General features: G+C 38.8%; 1 protein-coding gene across 1 annotated transcript in view; it reads left to right on the top strand.

Annotated features, from left to right (window-relative positions):
* PDK3 (pyruvate dehydrogenase kinase 3) overlaps nt 1–20,777 on the top strand; it is a 75,978-nt gene that overhangs the window by 44,526 nt on the left and 10,675 nt on the right. Inside the window, exons 6-9 of the mRNA XM_068962272.1 lie at nt 4,201–4,278; nt 12,964–13,040; nt 14,349–14,450; nt 20,601–20,711. Coding sequence (XP_068818373.1) covers nt 4,201–4,278; nt 12,964–13,040; nt 14,349–14,450; nt 20,601–20,711 — 368 coding nt within the window. The remainder of the gene's footprint in view (nt 1–4,200; nt 4,279–12,963; nt 13,041–14,348; nt 14,451–20,600; nt 20,712–20,777) is intronic.

Raw genomic sequence — 20,777 nt, 5'->3', positions numbered from 1 at the left:
TCCTAATACTTCCTTTTAAAGATTGGTAAAGAAAAAACCTCTTAAAAAGATTGAAATTTTTTTAAATAATAAAAAGTAAAGAAAAAAAAGATTGATGGCTCAAATATTGGATTGGCCAAAATGTTTATTTGGGTATTATTGGAAGATGGTATGAAAAGCTCAGAAGAACTTTTTAGCCAACTCAATATATCACAGATAAAAGTAATTTGATAAATTATTATATTTTAGGGTTTTGGTTTCTATTTAAGAAATATGAAAGTTTTATTAGAAAGCTCATTAGTAGAACTTGCATTTTACTCTAGATATAAAGGAAATGAATTTTAAGCCAGTAGTTGAACTTTGGTTGTAATGTTGGTGATTTTTAAAACCTTTTTCATTTTTATGGTATTTTACCTGAACAGAAGTGTCCTATTTGAGTATATATATGCTGTCATACTTTCCAGCGCCCATGATCACTCATATCCTGCGAGTGACAGTGACAGAATTAGCATGACCCAGCATTGACTTTCTCGACCAGTAGTCCCCAAATCTAGCTTCTCTTTTCAGAATTACTTGCTAAATGTTTTTTATTGTTTTAAACCACAGATTCCTAGGCTACACAGAGCTACTGCATCAGAATCTCCACGGGTTCATTTTACCTGTGAACTTGCTAATGAATTCTGCACATGCAGTTTTGGGGACCCTTCTAGGGCACTAGTTCCACATCTGACCAGAAAGAAAGTCTCTCATCATTATACTTGATTGTACTTGGAGAATTATATGGGCAGGGTTGTTCTATTTAAGAGAGCCATGGGAATTTGTAAGGATGCATGCAAATACAGATTTTGCCATTACTGCCCCCAAAATACTTCTGGCTGGCTGATGATACATGTGAGTCTTCTTGTCTTGAGTTTCTCAAGGATCATGATGCAGTTCCTAATTATAGCACTGATGCACTGTGATTTGTGGAAATGCTTGAAAAATCTTTGTTCACATGTGGTTTTAGGAATCATGGTGGGTCTTTGAGTTTCAGAAGTTGGCTGCGTCTATCTGGACTGTACCATCTTCCACATGTTACGTTTGTGTCAAACTTTAAAAAAAATAATGCTGTTATAATCTCATGCTACTGGGCAAGCTAATGTCATGAGGAGCTAGCACATTTTAGCGGAGTTGGACTCATTTCCTGTTCTGTCGTGAATGGAAGAGCAGTTACGGTGCTACGTACTTGGAGGAGCGGTTTTGTGGAGATGTCTTGGCGTTGTATATGGCTAATGAAGCATCACTTGATGAGTTTTGTACTTACTGCTTTAAGTGTTGGAAGTTCTTGGTCAGCTTTGTGCTGTCGTGTCACTAGGTGGAGATGTAGCCTTGTTTGGTGGTGTAGCCACAGCCCAAAGAGTATGTCTGGATTTCTTTTCTTACTTCAAAAGAACTTTAGAGATGTGTGATGAGTTTTATTATACCCTATGAAAAAAACTTGTGAACTTAATAGAATTCTAAATTATCCTCTTCTTCATTAAGGTTTAAATCCAGTCCTACTTTAATATCTGTTTTTACACTGATGAACTCTTTAAATTTCTTTCTCTTCTGGCTAATGTTTCTTTTGGCTAGCCCTCATTATTTCCTCTTGTCAAAGAGATTCTGATGTCTCTTTCTGTGGTTCTTTATAGTGGTTTAATTCTAAAAGTTTAATAAAGTAAGAATTTTTACTCTAAAGTCAAATATTAGGCAAAATTGAAATTTAGTAGTGATACAAGGTAAATGAACCAAAACTTACAGTCTGAACATACCCTAATTTTATCTTTTGTATTATTTTAGGTTGACATTGTCAATTTTTTATATACTTAATTTCTGTCAGGCTTATTTTCCCCCCTTCCTTCCTTCCATTTTTTCCTCTTCCTTCTTGAATCTTGAATGTGGCTCCTGTATGCACAGTACTGATGTGAAGAGTTGAAAAGAAATGTGAGCCTATCTCCAAAGAGCTGATAGCCAGTGGAGGACATTGCAGGTGTGACCCCGAAGCATTTTAAAGCAATTTGAATATCTGATCTTTAGAAATGATAAAGATGGAACTTTTAAAAAAATCTCCTTACTTTGGAAGACACTCTGACTGTTCTTCAGACATTTAAATATAAAGCTGCTAGATGATCAAGCAGTTTTTCTCTCCTAGGTATATACCCAAGGGAAATGAAAATAAATCTTCACCAAAATAACTTGCACGTGAATGTTCATAGCAGTGTGAATGAATGTGTGAATGTTCACATGTAATACCCCAACAGTGGAAACAATCCAAATGTCTGTCAGTGGATAAATGAATAGACAGAATGTGATATATCTGCACAATGCAATATTAATTCAGTGATAAAAAGAAATTAACTACCGATGCATGCTCTAACATTGGTGACTCTTGAAAACTTTATGCTAAGTGAAAGAAAAAAGTCACAAAAGGCCATATATTCTATGATTTCATTTATATGAAATGTCCAGAATAGGAAAATCTGTAGAGACAAAAAGTAGATTAGTGATTACCTAGGGCTGGATGGGAGTGGGGTAATGACTGTCCATGGTTATGGAGTTTCCTTTGGGCGAATTGGAAGTGTAAAATTAATTGCGGTCATGGATGCACAACTTTGCAAGTAAACTAAAAATCATTGAATTGTATGTGCACTTTCAATGGGTAACTTGTATGAGAATTATATCTCAATAAACCTGTTTTTTTTAAAAAATAAATTATCAAAAGGCTTACAGTTGATTAAGTGAAAGTGAAAGTCACTTAGTCATGTCCAACTCTTTACCACCCCATCTACTATACAGTCCATGGAATTCTCTAGGCCAGAATACTTGAGTGGGTAGCCTTTCCCTTCTCCAGGGGATCTTCCCAACCCAGGGGTCAAACCGAGGTCTCCTGCATTGCAGGCGGATTCTTTACCAACTGAGCTATCAGGGCAGCCCACAGTTGATCAAGTCAAGGAATATTTGTTGGCTATCTAAGTCATGGGATGAGTTCTATGTAAGTTACAAAACCAGTGTAAGGCACAAACCCTGACCTCAGATTGCTTACAGGTGAAGAGAAAAGGCACACATGCAGTATAAAACAATTGACTGTCGCTTTCTGAATTTGTTCCCATCTTTGGGTTGTAACTTCCTGATTTCTCTCTTCCCTTCAACCTTCATGGCTCTGATCTTCTAACCCTTTATCTGTTTTTTCTTTCAAAAGCAAACTGTTGCTCCTCAGATTTTGATAAAATAACAGCCCCAACCTGTTACCTGGGCTTCCCTGGTAGCTCAGCTGTTAAAGAATCCACCTGCAATGTGAGAGACCTGGATTTGATCCCTGGGTTGGGAAGATCCCCTGGAGGAGGGCATGACAACCCACTCAGTGTTCTTGCCTGGTGAATCCCTATGGATTCTAGTCTGGAGGGCTACAGTCCATGGGGTCACAAACAGTTGGACACGACTGAGTGACTAAGCACAGCACAACCTGTTACCTTTAACTACCTAAAGGACATTTTAAAAATATTATTGAAGTGTAGGTGATTTAAAGGACATTTTAAAGCAAGAGTAGTATCTCCAGTAGCTTAAATTGTGTGGCTCATGGAAATCCATTCATTTATAAAATACATGTTGGTGTTTCACTTACAAAGAATTGGAAGATCTTAAGAGGTTTAGCGTTACTATTTTTGAAATTGCAACACATATCTTTTTGGTACAGTTTAGTCAGGTTGCAGACTGGTCAGGAATACAGTCTTGAATTTATAGATTATCATGAAAAATGCCTTGCAGGAATATTTAAAAGTTTGTTTTGTATAGAGCTGGCTTATGTTGTCATTGGGAGACCTGGGTTCAATCCCTGGATTGGAAGATTCCCCTGGAGGAGGGCATGGCAATCCACTCCAGTATTCTTGCCTGGAGAATCACCATGGACAGAGGAGCCTGATGGGCTATAGTCCATGGAGTTGCAGAGTTGGACACAGCTAAGCACAGCATAGCAGCATGTTGTCATGAATAAGCATTTTGATATTCTTGTGGTCATTAAAACTAAAAGAGGAATTTTGGTTTAGTTACTGTAATTCCTTTTTTGTAGCCCAAAAAGGCTATTTTTTTAAGGCGGTAATTGCTTAATTCTAAATGTGTCAGGTTACACATTGTCCTTGTTTATTTATCTGTCTGAGTCCATGGTATTAGTGCATCAGGTAGACTTTTTTTTTTCTCTCTTTGCAGATGCGTATGAAACCGCCAAGATGCTTTGTGAACAGTATTATCTGGTAGCTCCAGAGCTGGAAGTTGAAGAATTCAATGGTAAAAGAAAAATCATTTTAACCTTAGATACAAATGAGCTGACTAAAAGACTGACTCTACCTGAGCTGTATTTCACTGAGATCCTCAAATTGTGTTGCTTTGTCATCTTTTATGTGTTCTTAAAACCCTTTCTGTGTCTTTGGTCAACGAGTTTTTGTACAGTAATCTATGAGAACCCCCAGGTTTTGGAACAGAAGTGATCAAGGTAGAAGATGCACAAAGACATAAACACACAGTTCTCAAAGTAACAGATGCCGACAGTCATTGAACAAATGGGAAGGTGTTTAACTGTAATAATCAAAAAAGAACAAAGGAAAACAAGTGATATTTTTGTCTTTAAAAATGGCAGTGATTAAAACATTTTAATGCTTTGAATTGATGCCCAGAAAAATACCTTTCCCCAAAACTTACATATTTCTGGTGTAAGTTTAAATTGGTGTAGCCTTTCTTTCTTTATTTTTTTAATTTTTTTTGACTTAGTTTTGTTTATTGTTATGTTAAAAAATAAAAGAGATAAAAGATAGTGCTAAGTTGTGTCCAACTCTTGCAATCCCATGAACCGTAGCCTGCCAGGCTCCTCTGTCCATGGGATTCTCCAGGCAAGAATACTGAAGTGGGCTGCCATTTCCTTCTCCAGAGTAGCCTTTCTTTAATAAAAGGCTAACAGTGTTCTATCTCTTCGCCTAGTACATTAAATTAATAATGTTTATGTTCTTTGGTCCAGTAAATAAACTTCAGAAAATTTATTATAAGAACATAGAGATTGCACAGATCTATGTATAAGAATGATGATCTCAGTAGGTTTTAAAAAAATAATTTTGTTTATTTATAGTTGCACTGAGTCTTCTTTACTGCCCAGTTTCTCTAGCTGTGGTGAGTGGAGGCTAGTCTCTAGTTGTGATGTGTGGGCTTCTCACTGCAGTGGCTTCTCTTGTGGAGCACAGGCTTCTAGGGCACGGGGGGTTTGGTAGTTGCAGCTCTCGAACTCGAGAGGGCAGGCTCAGTAGTTGCGGTGCATGGGCTTAGTTGCTCCGTGGCATATGGGAGCTTCCTGCACCAGGGATCGAACTCGTGTCTCCTGCATTGACAGGTGGATTCTTTACCACTGAGCCACCAGGGAAACCCCACAGTGATTTTCTTATAGAGAAAAATTAGAAAACAACCCAATTTTCCACCGTGCTGCTAAGTCACTTCAGTCGTGTCCGACTCTGTGCGACCCCATAGACGGCAGCCCGCCAGGCTCCCCCACCCCTGGGATTCTCCAGGCAAGAACACTGGAGTGGGTTTCCATTTCCTTCTCCAATGCATGAAAGTGAAAAGGGAAAGTGAAGTCGCTCAGTCGTGTCCGACCCTCAGCGATCCCATGGACTGCAGCCTTCCAGGCTCCTCCGTCCATGGGATTTTCCAGGCAAGAGTACTGGAGTGGGGTGCTATTGCTTTCTCCACCGCAGGGGTTATTAAATTAATTCTGACATACCCATAAGATAGACTACTATGTAGCCATTCAGAATAATGCTTTACAGAATATTTAATATTTGAGAAAAGTTGTAAACATAGGCTATAAAAGTTTTCTATTGTTCAGGTTCATTGGATAATATGTCAAAGGATTTATTACCACCATAATACAAATAGCAGCTCCCTGAATAGTGGCATTTTAGCTGATATTTATATTAGTTGTATGAAACTATATTTACGTGTGCTTTTTTATTGTAAGTTATGAAAGAGACATGCTTCCCATAAAAATACAAACATAAATGTAGAATAAGAAGTAAAAGTCCCCACTACTCTGTCTCCCATACAGTTTTGTTTTTTACATAAATGAGTCTAAAACCATACATGTTCTTTAACCTACGTATATCACTTCACCTTAAAGATCTTGGCATGTATTTCTGTCTTTTAGAGATTGTCCGTGGTGTAGATTATCTTAATTTATGTAATCATTTTTCCGTTGGATGGGCATCTAGGATTTCTAATTTCCCCATGTTCCATATGATGGGGCATGAAGGGGTGTGTGTGGGGGTGTGTATTTGGAGGGTGGGAAAATATGGATGTATGGAAGTATTTCTGTTGGTTACATTCTTAGAAGCAGAGTGACTGAGTCTTAGGGTATGGGTTCTTAGGCTATGCATTAAAGATAAACCACATTCCCTCTCAAAAATATTCCAAAAATCTGTTTCTCTTATAATAAGTTGAAAATGTGAAGACTTCAGACTGCCATGACAGTTCCCCTGCCCCAATATTCTACTGGAAGATAGAGACTCAAAGCTGCTTGCAAAGTCTGTTGGGTTCTCTGAAAAGAGTTGCGCCCCTGTTTTACCGAAATACACCTCTAGGACCAAGTAGATTTTGCTTGAGTATTTCTGAGAAGCAACTTTATTTCTCTCTACTGGCTAGGTGGAACCTGACCTCACTATCCAGATTTCTGTTCATCAGACGTGGAACTTGCACTCACTGGTAGTGATTAATTGCTCTTTGGCATGAGTGCCAGCCTCACTTGCTTGGTCTTGCTGATGCCTGGTGCCAACCAGGTCAGCGCATTCCTTCCCCATCTCTCTGGGCAGTCCACCCCACCATAAGAGAAGCTTTCCAAGCATTTTTGGCACCATCTTATGTGTGATTTTTGAAGCCCCTTCTGCCATCACTGAGAGAAATGAATGCTGGTGGTTACAGATAGCCTCTAGTTTCCTGTGGCTTTGGGTGGTGTCCTTAGGATTTCTACTTGTTATTTCTTGAATGCCAAAGCTCTTTGCGAGTGCAGTTCAGGACTGCATTGGCGCTCTCACAAGCTTCATCATAGAGACAGCAGGTCAGAGGTCAGTCATGAATACCTTAAGCAGACACTGGGTTTTTGTAGCAGACTCTTTCCCAGCTAGGAATCAGATCCAGACTCTGTGGATTCATTTTCAGAGCCTGTGTGAACTAGCATAGCACCTTCTTCAGGACGCTCCCATTTTCCAACCCTGCTGGGTCCACCGGGTCCCTTGAACAATCATCAGTGATAGCACTCACTGCCCTCTGCTCTGCACTTCAGAGGAGTAAGGCTGCCATTACCCTCAAAGAAAAATTTGTTGCTACCTGAGAATGTTAAGTTCTGTTAGATTGACTGACCCCTCATCTCATTTTCTGACTATTTGATTTTTTTCTTGCCCATTGCAGTCCCTTGAGAAGGGAGTAAATAGGATTATGCAGAACATAGTGTGTGAATACCATCAGTATTTACAGTCATCACTAGCATTTTATATATGGGGGGCTAGCTGTAGTAATCTTCCTTTTTTTTTCCTTTTAGTAATACATTTCAAGAAACATTAAAAATAACAGAATTTTACTTACCTTACATCAGGTTTCAAATATTACTGGTTAGTTACCCACAGCAACCCATGTGGTTGCTCCAAAGACAGGTGGCTATCCCACTGTGCTTTTTCTCATTTCCATGTTCTCTTTCTCTTTTGGCAACTGCCAACACATGAAGTAAGTAAGCCTTTTTACTTACCTTTTTTGCGTTCACATGGTAAAGCAGCATGGCTGAAAGACATGAAGTTTGTAGCCAGCTCAGGGGGTGGAAATCTGTATCCTGACACTTAGGAAACAAGTCACTTCACCTCTGACACTCAGCTGTGAGCTCTCCTTGTGAGGTGATGGAAGGATAAATTTTCTAAGTCCTCAAATAGAGCATAAGCATGTGCTAGAAATGTAATAAAGGCTGGCTACTGGAAGTCAAGGTTGACTTGGGAAAGATAAGACTTCTGGTTACCACACTGGCATGTTTTTCACCTTTTCTAGATTAGTCTTTCTTGTCAAGAGGTTGATTCATAGCTTTAGGTTTTGTTGGAAAAGTAAAAATTTCCGTTCATACTATGTGTATTTTGTTACAGGAGGGTTCATAGAAAAAGTATGCATCTATCCTGGGATCTTTGACCTGTATCTAGTTTCCTCATATTGGATACTTCTGTGGATATTTTTAGTTAGGTGCTTCTGCACAAGAATTGAAAAAGCCCTTACTGTAGCTGTGTTGACACTGTTGAAATTAATTTTTTAGTAATGGTAATAGCCAACATTTATTTATTGATGGCTTACTGTGTGGCAGGCTCTGGGTAAACTAGTTTATCACTGTTATTTCATTTAATCCTTACATTAACCCAGTGAGATATGAGAAATACTTTTATTTATTTTCTTTAAAACTTTTAAATTTTATGTTGGTATATAGCCAGTTAACAATGTTGTGATAATTTTAGGTAAACAGCAAAGAGACTCAGCCATACATATACATGTATCTGTTCTCTCCCAAACTCCCCTCTCATCGGGGCTTCCACATAATGTTGAGCCAAGTTCCCTGTGTGCTAGAGAGTAAGTCCTTGTTGGTTATCCATTTTAAGTATAGCTGTGTCTACATGTGCATCCCTCACTATCCTTTCCCCCCATTCCCATCCTTGTATTGTGCCCATTATAGAAATGGAATGCTGGAGACCCAAATGCATTGAATTCCTATTAATATATACCCCTCCCTTGGTGTCTGCAGAGGATTGGTTCTAGGACCTCTCCCCAACCGCCTGTGAATTCCTAAATCTATGGATGCTCAAGTCTGTTATATGAATTGGCATAGTACAGTCAGCCCTCTATATCCAATGCTTCTGCATCCACGAGTTCAACCAATCATGGATCAAGTTTCTCATTTGCTCTGCTTGGTCTCCTTTTTTTTTTTTCATTCTTATAGGAGAACTATCTGAAAATTAAATTCTTTATATCCAACATAGGGTTCTGTTGGCATTTATTAAATGTCTTTTCAACTAATGATGTTTGGAGCAGTGACTATACAAATAGAGACTTCATTATTTCTTGAGTCTTGAGCATGAAAAATCTGGGCCACTTTTTCCATTGACTTTTAGAAATGCTCCCTTAGATGAAAATTCATATTCCATTTATGCCTTATTTTAGAAAGCCAGCAAACATCTATTAAGGGTCCACTCTGTCAAGCCCCTGGCTAGTTCCAGGATTAGGGAAGAGCTATGGACCAAAACACTTGACATGGTTTAAAAAAGAAGGAAAGATATCTAAACTATGATGTTCTTGAAGAAAAGTACAAGTAATTGAGCAAGCCCTCAGATGGCTCCTACAGAATGCTGGTTGAAAAAAAGCTATCAAAAGTACTTCAATTTCCCTGAGATTTGGACTGAAGAGGTTGATCTCAGAAGACTGTTTATATAACTAATCATGTCTTCTGGTACAAGAGGGACCAAGCATTCAGTGTGTTCCTGGGGCTCCATTAAAAAGACCACAGGGAATATAAACAGAAACAGCCGAGAACCCAGGGGGACTCATCAGTCGGTCCTTGATCCCACCTCCAGCCAAAGAGTAACCAGGCGGAAGCGCACTGGCTGATTGATGGGACAGAGCAGAAGAAGCCACAAAGGAGGAGGCTGCGGCAGAAATGGCACCGGCTGATCCTGGAGGGGTGCTGGGGGCAGAGCTGGGAGGGGCCAAGGACTGGATTGGGACATCAGAAGATGGGATAAATGGAGAACCGGTCCAAGGTGGGGTAAGGATGGGTACTGGGAGCAGCTTGACTCTGGCTCTGCTCTCCTGCTGACAGCCACTAGCATTTTCCCTGGGGCAAACAATGAAAATAGTTTCTTCCAGAACAACCTGGGAAAAACTAGGGCTGTTTGTGTAACTTTTCGCAAAGTAAAGCCCTCTCCATTCAAACATTTGGGGGACCCTCCAGTCAGAGGCTGACTGGCTGTCTGCTCATCCTAAAGCCAGTGGAAAAGTCTTGACCAGGCACTCAGAGCTTCAAGTCAGCCTTCCCACTTAGGAAGAATATTCAACAAGAATATTACAACCAAGGTATATCAGACTTTGGGCAAAATACCAGCAGCATGAATGAAAACCTGACTTGGATTGAACTTAGGTGCATTGTCCTGATCAGAAGACCCCCCCCTACCTTTCTAAATGCCAAAATAAAGTGATTTCAAACCCGAATGGTGTACCTAGTTAAACCTCCAATCAAGTGAATCAGAGGTATAAAGATTGAGAAATGTGTCTTGCATGAATAGCTTTCTGAGGTAGGTTATGTGACTTGCCAGATGGTGTGTATAATATAGATATAAGAAATAGCAGACAACATTCTAGAACTTCAGTCAAAAACAGTTGAAGTGATGGCTGTGCATCACTTATGTGTCTATTACATCTCTTGTCCAGTTACCCAAGAGGAGGAGGAGTTAGAAACTCGAGGAAATAGATCAAACTGTATCAGAAATACATGGTCCAAACATTTGGCAACCTAAAAAGGTATCATGATTTTGAGCTGTTGGAGGTGGATAAAGTGAATCCATTTCATCTTAAGCCTGAGAACATTCTCCTTCCAATGATGCATAACTCAACACATTGGACTTATAAGGAAGGAACCGTCTTTCTGGAACGTTCCTGTGGCCATGCTGAAGTGGGCAATATTTACCTGGTTATGTTGCCAACATATATACTTTTTACAGGAAACCCACTTTATTTTATTTTTTAATTTTTATTGAAACAGTTGATGTTGTGTGAGTTTCAAGTGATTCTGTTATATATGTGTGTATATTCTTTTTCAGATTATTTTCCATTATAGCTTATTACAAAATATTGAGGGTACCTCCCTGTGCTGTAGAGTAGATACTTGTTGGTCATCTGTTTTATATATAGTAGTGTGTATATGTTAATCCCAAACTCCTAACTTATCCCTCCTTACCCACTTTCCCCTTTGGTAATCATAAATTTGCTTTTTTATTTTCCATATTGCATATATCATAAGTTTCTTTTCTATATCTGTGAGTCTATTTCTGTTTTGTAAGTAAGTTCATTGATATCATTTTTAAGAGTCCACAAATCAGTGATATCATGATATTTGTCTTTACTTAGCATGATAATCTCTGGTTGCATCTGTGTTGTGGCAAATGGCATTGTTGCCTTCCTTTTTATGGCTGAATAGCATTCCATTGGATATATGTACTACATCTTCATTATCTGTTCATGGACATTTAGGTTATTTCCATTTCTTGGCTGCTGTGAACATAGGGGTGGTTGCATCTTTTCTAATTACAGCTTTTTAAAAAGAGCCTGTAGACAAAGTACCTATGAGTTCATTAGGGTTATAGAATAGAATGGAAAAAACAGGGAAAGACTGAAGCATACATAGTATTAAAGCTGCCTTTGTGTGCAGAGTGATGGGAAAAGGGTACAGCAACTTTTACTTTTCTTCTTTTAAAAACTTAAAAAATCATGAGTATAGTAGTCCTACCTTTTCCATAGGGGATACATTCCAAGACCCTCAGTGGATGCCTGAAGCCACAGATGGTACCAAACCCTGTTTATATACTTTGTTTTTTTATAGACATACATACCTATAATAAAATTTAACTTAAAATTAGGCACAGAAAGAGATTAACAACAGTAACTGATAATAAAAGTTATAACAATGTACTACGATGTAAGTTATGTGAATGTGTTTGCTCTTTCTCAAAATGTAGAGATGTACAGAGTACATTTAACTTAAGTATATACATACTCTACAGCCATGTGATGCTTTTGCAATTTGAGGTGTGACAGCAAAACTATTATAGCACAGATTTCTTTTTCCCCCTTTCCTTATTAAGTAGAGAACTTTCACCTTTTCACATAAAGGAAGCTCTTCTCAACTTCTCTCTTGTCATGAAGGTTCAGTCGAGTAATGTATTTGCAAGCTCTTTGTAAACTGCTCAGATGCAAACAAATGCTCACTCTCCTTTATATTACTGTTAATTACTTGCTTTAGTAGAGGAAGTAGTTAAGTTGAAATCATAACATTTCTACTTGAGAAAGTTTATGCAGTGTCGATCTCTTAATGATTCCGGGTCATGAGGAGGAGGAAAGCCTAAATTGTCCAATATCTACTCTCAAGCCTATGCTGGGGTTCAGGGTTTCACAGATTTTCCTCGGAACGTCTCTGACACAAGGAGAAAGGACTGTAGGTCTCTGGTGGTTGGTCTGCTAGCTGCTGATAGCATGCCTTGTTTGTCATAGTTTAACAGAACTTAATGTTCCTATTTCGTCCGTTTCTCCAAGAGGATGTGCCCCCTTTGCTCTGTGGTTTCACCTCCCCCTGGTTGACCACTGGGGTCACTGGTGGTGGTGGAGGGTAGCCCCCATTTTGAGAAATATCAAGAGATACTTGAGGGCTTCCATGGCAGCTCAGTGATAAAGAATCTGCCTGCCAATGCAGGAGACACAGGAACCACAGGTTCAATCCTTGGGTTGGGAAGATCCCCTGGAGGAGGGCATGGCAATCCACTCCAGTATTCTTGCTTGGGAAATCCTATGGACAAAGGAACCTGGCCGGCTACACCCCATGGGGTTGCAATGAGTCGAACACAACTGAGTGACTAAGCATGCACCATGCAGGGGATTTTTGGGTGCCCTATGTAATGCTCAGAACATTAGGACATAGGTAATGATATTCCAGCTTTGCTCAACTTAAGTTCCAAAGAGAAAAATTTGCCTAAGGTCATACAGCTGGTAAGTGAAGGAGCGGAATTTCATCCTGCTTTTAGAGTTGGAAGCCTCCATTAGCTTTTTGTAGCATCTTTTTTATGTACTTGGAAGTATGGATGCAACAACATTCTTGACTTTCTTCTAGTCTTCATCTTTACTCATTGATGGTTTTGTCTCTGTTTTCAGCCAAAGCTCCAAACAAACCTATTCAGGTAGTTTATGTGCCCTCACACCTCTTTCACATGCTCTTTGAATTGTTCAAGGTAAGTGGAATTTGAAAATATGGAAAGAAGTCTTCATTTTAAATTACTTTGATTCAGGCATAATGGATTCATTAGATTAGCATAAGAAAAAGGTTTTGCATAACCATTTAAAAAATGCTATTTCTGATATCCTGTGGGTTTTATAATTTGTACAGAGATGAAAAATTGCTGTGTACACTATAGTTTTCGTGAATATTGGTACCTATTGATTTTGAAGCTTAGTTTTACCATTGTGACTTTATGTAAAATCCATACTGTTTTTTCTTTAGATATGAGCTTAGAGATGCTTTTTAGTGTCCAAGCCTGGCACAAACTTGATTAGTGGTAGCCAGATCAAAATAAAAACACGTTTATGCCTCTTTTATGCTTCTGAGTGTTAACCGTGTTGATGCATTAGCAGTTGTTCCAGTCCTGAAAGATACGTTAACACTCTTACACAGTTGAGTCATTTTAGAAAATTCAGAAGCTCTGGCAGAGGCAGAGGGGAAAGATGTGGATGGGCTGGACCAAAAAGGACCCCCACACACACATAAAAAATAGAACCAAAAAAAGTAACTCTCTACAACTTAAACTGTTGCTTTTATTAACTGGTAACTAATGGCATGTAAGTAGCAGTATTACAAGCACAAGGCACTTTAGTAAAATTCCATTTCTTCCAATGTGTAAAACCCTAAACTGAACACCAGAAAAATCAGTTATGCTGATTTGCTTCCCCAAATTATAGTGTTACTGATGTGACATTTAAGGTTGAGATGGGCATTCAATTGTGAACTTGCTCTTCAAAAGCTGTGGCTTTTTCAGAATTTCTTTTCACTTGACATTTCTTTGACTTCTTTTTTTTTCCCCAGCCAAATGATTTATTTTTGTGGGAAGCCAAAATCCTCTCTGGTTTTCCACCTTCTTTAAAGGAAGAGTGCTCTGTAAATGCAGACTGATAATCGAATTTAAAGTGAGTCAGTGAGCCTTTACAGCCTCATTACATGTGATAAAAACATCCCTCTTGGTTAAAAAGTTGAATAATTTTAATACCCTAAAGCAAAAACAAAAAGAAAAAAAGGAAGGAAAGAAAAATAAGCATTTAGTATGGTGGATGAGACTGAAATGAGATGAAAAAACAAAGCATCAGAAAATTTTTCCTTGATCTGAACACATGTTAAGTTCTTTAGAGGGAGAAAAAAGTGCCATAGAAATCCAACTAATATTTGCCCCACAAAAGAATTGTTGTATATTGGTAAAGTTTTGCTAGCTTCTTTAAAGTAGTAGTTTGTGAATTGGTGTCATGCTAAAAAAAAGGTTCTGTGATTTCAGAACTCAATGAGAGCAACAGTTGAACTATATGAAGATAGAAAAGAGGGCTACCCAGCTGTTAAAACCCTGGTTACTCTGGGTAAAGAAGACTTATCCATTAAGGTAACTGCTTTATTTGTACATACACTTGAATTATCAGTTAGTTTCATAGTGTGTAGACACTGAAGAATCAAAGGGAAGGAAAGAGAACTGGCTTTGAGTGTCTTTTTTATGGCTGAGTAATATTCCATTGTATATATGTACCACATCTTTATCCATTCATCTGTCGATGGACATCTAGGTTGCTTCCCTGTCCTGGCTATTGTAAATATTGCCGCTATGAACATTAGGGTACATGTGTCTTTTTCTGTTATGGTTTTCTGAGGGTATATGCCCAGCAGTGGGATTTCTGGTTCATATGGTAGTTTTATTTCCTAGTTTTTTAAGGAGTCTTCATACTGTTCTCCATACTGGCTATATCAATTTACATTCTCACCGTCAGGGTAATAAGGCTTTTATTTTTTGATGATGGCCATTCTGACTGCTGTGAGATGATAACCTCATTGTAGTTTTTTTTTTAATTGATTTATTTTAGTTGGAGGCTAATTACTTTACAGTATTGTAGTGGTTTTTGCCATACATTGACATGAATCAGCCATGGGTTTACATGTGTTCCCCATCCTGAACCCCCCTTCCACCTCCCTCCTCATCCCATCCCTCTGGGTCATCCCAGTGCACCAGCCCTGAGCACCTGTCTCATGCATCGAACCTGGACTGGTGATCTGTTTCACATATGATAATATACATGTTTCAATGCTATTCTCTCAGATCGTCCCACCCTCTCCCTCTCCCACAGAGACCAAAAGACTATTCTATACATCTGTGTCTTTTTTGCTGTCCTGCATACAGGGTTATCATTGCCATCTTTCTAAATTCCATATATATGTGTTAGTATACTGTATTGGTGTTTTTCTTTCTGGCTTACTTCACTCTGTATAATAGGCTCCAGTTTCATCCATCTCATTAGAATTGATTCAGATGTATTCTTTTTAATGGCTGAGTAATACTCCATTTTGTATATGTACCACAGCTTTCTTATCCATTCATCTGCCGATGGACATCTAGGTTGCTTCCATGTCCTGGCTATTAGAAACAGTGCTGTGATGAACATTGGGATACACATGTCTCTTTCAATTCTGGCTTCCTCGGTGTGTATGCCCAGCAGTGGGATTGCTGGGTCATATGACAATTCTATTTTCAGTTTTTTAAGGAATCTCCACACTGTTCTCCATAGTGGCTATGCTAGTTTGCATTCCCACCAACAATGTAAAAGAGTTCCTTTTTCTCCGCACCCTCTCCAGCATTTATTGTTTGTAGACTTTTGGATAGCAGCCATTCTGACTGGTGTGAAATGGTACCTCATTGTGGTTTTGATTTGCATTTCTCTGATAATGAATGATGGTGAGCATCTTGTCATGTGTTTGTTAGACATCTGTATATCTTCTTTGGAGAAATGTCTATTTAGTTCTTTGGCCCATTTTTTGATTGGGTCATTTATTTTTCTGGAATTGAGCTGCAGGAGTTACTTGTGTATTTTTGAGATTAATTCTTTGTCAGTTGCTTCGTTTGCTATTATTTTCTTCCATTCTGAAGGCTGTCTTTTCACCTTGCTTACAGTTTCCTTTGTTGTGCAAAAGCTTTTAAGTTTAATTAGATCCCATTTGTTTATTTTTGCTTTTATTTCCAATATTCTGGGAGGTGGGTCATAGAGGATCCTGCTGTGATTTATGTCAGAGAGTGTTTTGCCTATGTTTTCCTCTAGGAGTTTTATAGTTTCTGGTCTTACATTTAGATCTTTAATCCATTTTGAGTTTATTTTTGTGTATGGTGTTAAAAAGTGTTCTAGTTTCATTCTTTGTTGACCAGTTTTCCCAGCATCACTTGTTAAAGAGATTGTCTTTTCTCCATTGTATATTCTTGCCTCCGTTGTCAAAGATAAGGTGTCCATAGGTACGTCAATTTATCTCTGGGCTTTCTATTTTGTTCCATTGATCTATATTTCTGTCTTTGTCCCAGTACAATACTGTCTTGATGACTGTGGCTTTGTAGTAGAGCCTGAAGTCAGGCAGCTTGATTCCTCTAGTTCCATTCTTCTTTCTCAAGATTGCTTTGGATATTTGAGGCTTTTTGTATTTCCATACAAATTGTAAAATTATTTGTTCTAGTTGCAAAGAGTCGGACACGACTGAGCGATTTCACTTCACTTCCTTTCAAAGACAATGGGCTGCTTTTCTGGGTGCCTGATGTCCTCTGCCAACATTCAGAAGTTGTTTTGTGGAGTTTGCTTAGTGTTCAAATGTTCTTTCAGTGAATTTGTTTCCTCCGCCATCTTAGGACCACGTCCCTCATTGTAGTTTTGATTTGCATTTCTCTAATAATTAGTGATATTGAGCATCTTCTCGTGTGTCTATTGGCCGTTTATATGTCCTCTTTGGAGAAATCTGTTTAGGTCTTCTGCCTGTTTTTTTTAATTGAAGGAGAATTGCTTTACAGAATTTTGTGGTTTTCTGTCATACATCAACAAGAATCAGCCATAGGTACACCAATGTCCCCTTCCTCCTGAAGTTCCCTTCCATCTGCCTCCACATCCTACCCTTCTAGATTGTCACAGAGCCCCTGTTTGAGTTCCCTGAGTCACACAGCAAATTCCCATTGGCTATCTATTTTACATATGGTATTGTAAGTTTCCATGTTACTCTCTCCATACATCTCATCCTCTCCCTCCTTCCCTCCCCCGTGTCCATAGGTCTGTTCTCTATGTCTGTTTCTCCATTGCTGCCCTGAAGATAAATTCATCAGTACCATTTTTTTAGATTCCATATATACGTGTCAGTATGCAATATTTATATTTCTTTTTCTGACTTACTTCACTCTGTATAATAGGCTCTAGGTTTTGGCATCAGGTGGCCAAAGTATTGGAGTTTCAGCTTCAGCATCAGTCCTTCATGAATATTGAGGACTGATTTCCTTTAGAATGGACTGGTTTGATCTCCTTGCAGTCCAAGGGACTCTCAAGAGTCTTCTCCCAACACTGTAGTTCAAAAGTGTCAGTTATTCAGCACTCAGCTTTCTTTATAGTCCAACTCTCATGTCCATACATGCCTACTGGACAAACCATAGCTTTGACTAGATGGACCTTTGTCAGCAAAGTAATGTCTTTGCTTTTTAATATGCCGTCTAGGTTGGTCATAGCTTTTCTTCTAAGGAGCAAGCATCTTTTGATTTCATGGCTACAGTCACCATCTGCAGTGATTTTGGAGTTCCCAAAATTAAAATCTCTGACTGTTTCCATTGTTTCCCCATCTGTTTGCCACCATGATCTTGGTTTTCTGAATGCTGAGTTTAAAGCCAACTTTTTCACTCTCCTCTTTCACTTTATTCCTAGCTTTTTAAGGAAGCTCTATACTGTCTTCCATAGTGACTGTATCAGTTTACATTCCCACCAGCAATGCAAGAGGGTTCCCTTTTCTCCACACCCTCTCCAGCATTTATTATTTGTAGACTTTTTGATGGCTATTCTGACTGGTACTTTGGCCACCTCATGCAAATAGTTGACTCATGGGAAAAGACTCTGATGCTGGGAGGGATTGGGGACAGGAGGGAAAGGGGACAACAGAGGATGAGATGGCTGGTTGGCATCACCGACTCAATGGACCTGAGTTTGAGTGAACTCTGGGAGATGGTGATGGATAGGGAGGCCTGGCGTGCTGCGATTCATGGGATCGCAAAGAGTCGGACACGACTGAGCGACTGAACTGAACTGATTCTGACTAGTGTAAGATGATAACCTCATTGTAGTTTTGATTTGCATTTCTCTAATAACAAGTGATGTTGAGCATCTTTTCATGTGTTTGCTAGCCATCTGTATGTCTTCTTTGGAGAAATGTCTTTTTAGGTCTTTTCCCCACTTTCTGATTGAGTGGTTTGTTTTTCTGGTATTGAGTTATATGAGCTGTTTGTATATTTTGGAAATTAATTCTTTGTCAGTTGTTTCATTTGCTATTATTTTCTCCCATTCTGAGGGTTGTCTTTTCACCTTGTTTGTAGTTTCCTTTGCTGTTTCTGCCAATTTTTTGATTAAGCTCTCTATTTTTCAGATATTGAGCTATATGAGCTGCTTATATATTTTGGAGATTAATCCTTTGTCAGTTGTTTTGTTTGAAATTATTTTCTCCCACACTGAGGGTTGTCTTTTAATCTTGTTTATTGTTTTCTTTGCTGGGCCAAAGGTTCTAAGTTTCATTAGGTCCCATTTGTTTATTTTTATTCTTGGAGCTGGGTCAAAGAGGATCCTGCTGTGATTTATGTCAAAAAGTGTACTGCCTGTATTTTCCTCTAAGAGCTTTCTAGTTTCTGGCCTTATATTTAAGTCTTTAATCCATTTCGAGTTCACTTTTTGTATGGTGTTAGGAAGTGTTCTAGTTTCATTCTTTTACATGTAGGGTTCCAGTTTTCCCAGCAGCAATTATTGAAGAGACTGTCTTTTCTCCATTGTGTATTCTTGCCTCCTTTGTCAGAGATAAGGTGCGTGGGTTTATCTCTAGACTGTCTTGTTCCATTGGTTTATATTTGTTTTTGTGCCAGTACCATACTGTCTTGATGACTAGCTTTGTGGTATAGTCTGGAAAGTTGATTCCTCCAGCGCCATTTTTCTTTCTTCAAGATTGCTTTGGCTATTCAGGGTCTTTTGTGTTTCTGTATGAATTGTGAAATATTTTTGTTCTAGTTCTTTGAAAAATACCATTGGTAGTTTCATAGGAATTGCATCGAATCTGTAGGTTGCTTTGGGTAGTATAGTCATTTTCACAGTATTGGTTCTTCCAATCCAAGAACATAGTATATTTCTCCATCTGTTTGTGTCTTCTTTGATTTCTTTTATCTGTGTCTTATGGTTTTCTGAATACAGGTTTTTTATCTCTTTAGGTTTACTCCTAAGTACTTTATTCTTTTTGCTGCAGTGGTGAATGGAATTGTTTCCTTAATTTCTCTTCCCAATTTTTCATTGTTAGCTGATAGGGATGCAAATGATCTCTGTATATTTTATATCCTGTGAGTTTACTATATTAATTGATTAGCTCTAGTAATTTTCTGGTGGCATCTTTAGGGTTTTCTATGTATGGGATCATGTCATCTGCAAAGAGTGAGAGTTTTACTTCTCCTTTTTCAATTTGGATTCCTTTTCTTTTTCTTCTCTGATTGCCATGACTAGGACTTCCAAAACTATGTTGAATAATAGTGGCAAGAGTGGGCACCCTTGTCTTGTTTCTGATCTTAGAGGAGATGCTCTCAGTTTTTCACCACTGAGAGAAATGCTTGTTGTGGGTTTGTCATATATGGCCTTTATTATGTTGCGATGTACTGAGCTGTGCTTAGTCACCCAGTCGTGTCCGACTCTTCCTGACCCTATGGACTGTAGCCTGCCAGGCTCCTCTGTCCATGGGGATTCTCCAGGCAAGACTACTCGAATGGGTTGCCATGACCTCCTCAGGGGATCTTCTCAACCCAGGGATCGAACCCAGGTCTCCTGCGTTACAGGCAGATTCTTCACCATCTGAGCTACCATGGAAGCCCATTATGTTGAGATAGGTTCCTTCTGTGCCTCCTTTCTGGAGAGTTTTTATCATAAATGAGTATTGAATTTTATCAGAGACTTTCTCTGCATTTATTGAGATGATCATATGGTTTTTATATTTCAGTTTATTAATATTGTATATCACATTGATTGATTCATGAATGTTGAATCCTTGCATCCCTGGGATAAAGCCCATGTGATCATATATATGATCCTTTTAATGTGTTATTGGATTCTGTTTGCTAGAATTTTGTTGAGAATTTTTGCATCTATGTTCATCATTGATATTGGCCTGTGGTTTTGGTATCAGGATGATGGTCGCCTTGTAGAATGAGTTTGGGAGTTTTTATTTGTAAGTACTACATTAGATCCTTGGCTTAAGTTACCTTGTTTAAACTTCATTAGAGCCCCATTTTTAGGGAGCTGATCAAGATCTCAAATCCAAGCCTATTGGATGCTGACCCCAGTTGCCCACCTCCCTTGTTTTATACCATTCACAAAGGGACTATATTTCTTTGGGAGTTGAAGCCCTTGCACAGTTTAGAGTAATCTGTCATATACTTTATGTAATGAACTCCTTGCCACCTGCTAAGTATATGGATGATGACTTTTTCTTCTTTTAATATTTTTGTACGTTACAGATAAGTGACCTAGGTGGTGGGGTTCCACTCCGAAAAATAGATCGCCTTTTTAACTACATGTATTCAACTGCTCCGAGACCTAGCCTGGAGCCTACCCGAGCCGCCCCATTGGTAAGCCTGTCAAGTTGTTGTTGGAGGAAGGACCATTAACACGAGAACGGACAGGGCAGGCCGTTT

The sequence above is a fragment of the Capricornis sumatraensis genome, chromosome X, assembly GCF_032405125.1.
Source record: "Capricornis sumatraensis isolate serow.1 chromosome X, serow.2, whole genome shotgun sequence".
NCBI classification, from domain to species: Eukaryota; Metazoa; Chordata; class Mammalia; order Artiodactyla; family Bovidae; genus Capricornis; species Capricornis sumatraensis.
Note: the sequence above shows the minus strand (reverse complement) of the source record. Positions and strands in the feature narration are given on the sequence as shown.